General features: G+C 28.1%; 1 protein-coding gene across 1 annotated transcript in view; it reads right to left on the minus strand.

Annotated features, from left to right (window-relative positions):
• Nucleotides 1-2,500, minus strand: part of pb (proboscipedia) — a 227,524-nt gene that overhangs the window by 113,894 nt on the left and 111,130 nt on the right. Inside the window, exon 3 of the mRNA XM_068344663.1 lies at nucleotides 550-618. Coding sequence (XP_068200764.1) covers nucleotides 550-618 — 69 coding nt within the window. The remainder of the gene's footprint in view (nucleotides 1-549; nucleotides 619-2,500) is intronic.

A 2,500-nucleotide genomic window follows, 5' to 3' on the forward strand; every position in this document is an offset into this window, starting at 1 on the left:
GAAAAGGAAACTTGAGGAGACAAATGATGGTGGAAGACCTAAAGGTAATTTTAATGGATGAGGATAACATGGTCCCAGATAAAACCTCACTTTAAGAAATGGCGTGAAATAAAGATCTATTGTCTTTGGATAAGTGAAAAGAGACAGCTCTGAAAGGGCTACTTATAAGTTTTTTCATTTGAAAGAAATGATCAAAGTATAGTAGGAATTGAGGGTTGAACGTTTAGGAAATGAATGCTAAAGGTTGATCTATTAAGTAGTAGAAGAAAAAGATGACTAAGGCTGAACGTTTAGGAAATGAATGCTAAAGGTTGATCTATTAAGTAGTAGAAGAAAAAGATTACTAAGGCTGAACGTTTAGGAAATGAATGCTAAAGGTTGATCTATTAAGTAGTAGAAGAAAAAGATTACTAAGGCTGAACGTTTAGGAAATGAATGCTAAAGGTTGATCTATTAAGTAGTAGAAGAAAAAGATTACTAAGGCTGAACGTTTAGGAAATGAATACTAAAGGTTGATCTATTAAGTAGTAGAAGAAAAAGATTACTTACAAGATTTGATAGGATGTTCTGCGCCAACGGAAGAACAGTTGATAGTCGAACCAGGGGGAGTAGGCATACCTGTAGAGAATGTCCTGTTAAAAACTTCATCTACTAATGGTACTGTATTTTATCTGGGTGGGGTATTGAATTTGACCTTTCACCCGCAAGTTACTATGTAATATTGATCTTTGATTAATCAAATTGAAGGCTTCTGACTATATATATTAAATTAGAACTTTTTTCAGGTTTCATGTATTCTCATGGTATTTCTCATAGGCTTTTTATGACTATCTTATTAGTAAGTCATTACCGAAATCGTAGCATCAGAAATATGATTAATTTAAACAAACGATGTTTTTAAGATATTATTCCGAGAATTGAATAATTATCAACTTTCAATGCTGTCAGATTTGATAAAATCGTGACTTCTTTTAATTTCAAGACGCTATTATTATTATTATTATTATTATTATTATTATTATTATTATTATTATTATTATTATTATTATTATTATTATTATTATTACCTAATATCTGATAGTCTATAAGATAAGGAGGACTGGAAATGTAATAAAAGCATGTATAAAACATAAAGAAATGAAAACAAAAATAGTTAAAGAGCTAGAATTTTAATCAGGTTATGGAACGTCAAGTCAAGACAACAGTACTGTTAGAATCTCACTTGGCAAATACCTTCTATGTAAATATATGGTGATATTTTGAAGAAGTGGTACCATAGAAAAAATCTCCTCTTGACATGTACGATGAAGAGTGAATTTTGAAATATAAAAGAAGAATAAATGCAATGGAAATAAGAACGAGTGAATATATCCATTTAAACAGAGAACTCGGGTTTATTTTCATTTCTAATAAAGAAAAAAAAATAGACAAAGTAAAGATTCATTAGCAACATGACAATTTTTACAAGTAACCCTTCATTTTCCCTTATCCCTTAGTTTCATATTTATAGTGATAATCAATTGAAGTACTTACAGTAATAGAACAATATGCTGTTAACTGTTTATTATTGATTTGAACCCTCAAGTTTTTAATTTATGGAAGCTAAATACTGACAAACATTATCTTAAAATTAGCCCAGTATATTGTAATGAACGCTTTTTTCTAAGAAAAGTTTATTCTTATTCACAAATTGTAAGGAAAATTAAAAAAAAAGATAAACTTACAAATAAAACCGATCCTCTACTTATTAAGACACAAACTATTGTACTTATAATTGGAGAAGCCTTAGGCGGAAGGTTTAATTTGTTTATTGACATTAGATATTTACTGGAGTTCCACTTTTGATAAATGGAAAGAACAATCACTTTATTTTTGAAACATTCTATCAATAATTCACCTTTTACGTAAACAACCATGAAAAGTCGAATGCAGTGGTATTCGGTAATAGTTTGAATTTGATTGTCGGTGGAGTGGAATATTGATACTTAGTCTAGCCTTTATTATTAAGCTTCAAATGAGCTGTTTACTTGTTAATAGTTTAAGAAAGCATTTTAAATCTCGAAAGCTTCAAATAGGATACATTGAAGACGTAAATCTTTAATTCACATTCCGGTGCAGTAACATTAAGATATTCCCTATTCGCTTATGGTAATAATATAAACCTTACAGGGTCTAACATTTCATATTGTTATTACCAGCTTAGCTACAAACCTAGTTGGAAAAGCTAAACGCTATAAGTCCAAAGGCAATATTACGTTATTGATCCGACCAAACTTGGTATAAATTTGTTGACAGGATATATATATATATATATATATATATATATATATATATATATATATATATATATATATATATATATATATATATATATGTATGTATGTATGTATATATGTATGTATATATGTATATATATATATATATATATATATATATATATATATATATATATATATATATATATATATATATATGTGTGTGTGTGTGTGTGTGAGTGTGT

The sequence above is a fragment of the Palaemon carinicauda genome, chromosome 21 (assembly GCF_036898095.1).
Source record: "Palaemon carinicauda isolate YSFRI2023 chromosome 21, ASM3689809v2, whole genome shotgun sequence".
Taxonomy (NCBI): Eukaryota; Metazoa; Arthropoda; class Malacostraca; order Decapoda; family Palaemonidae; genus Palaemon; species Palaemon carinicauda.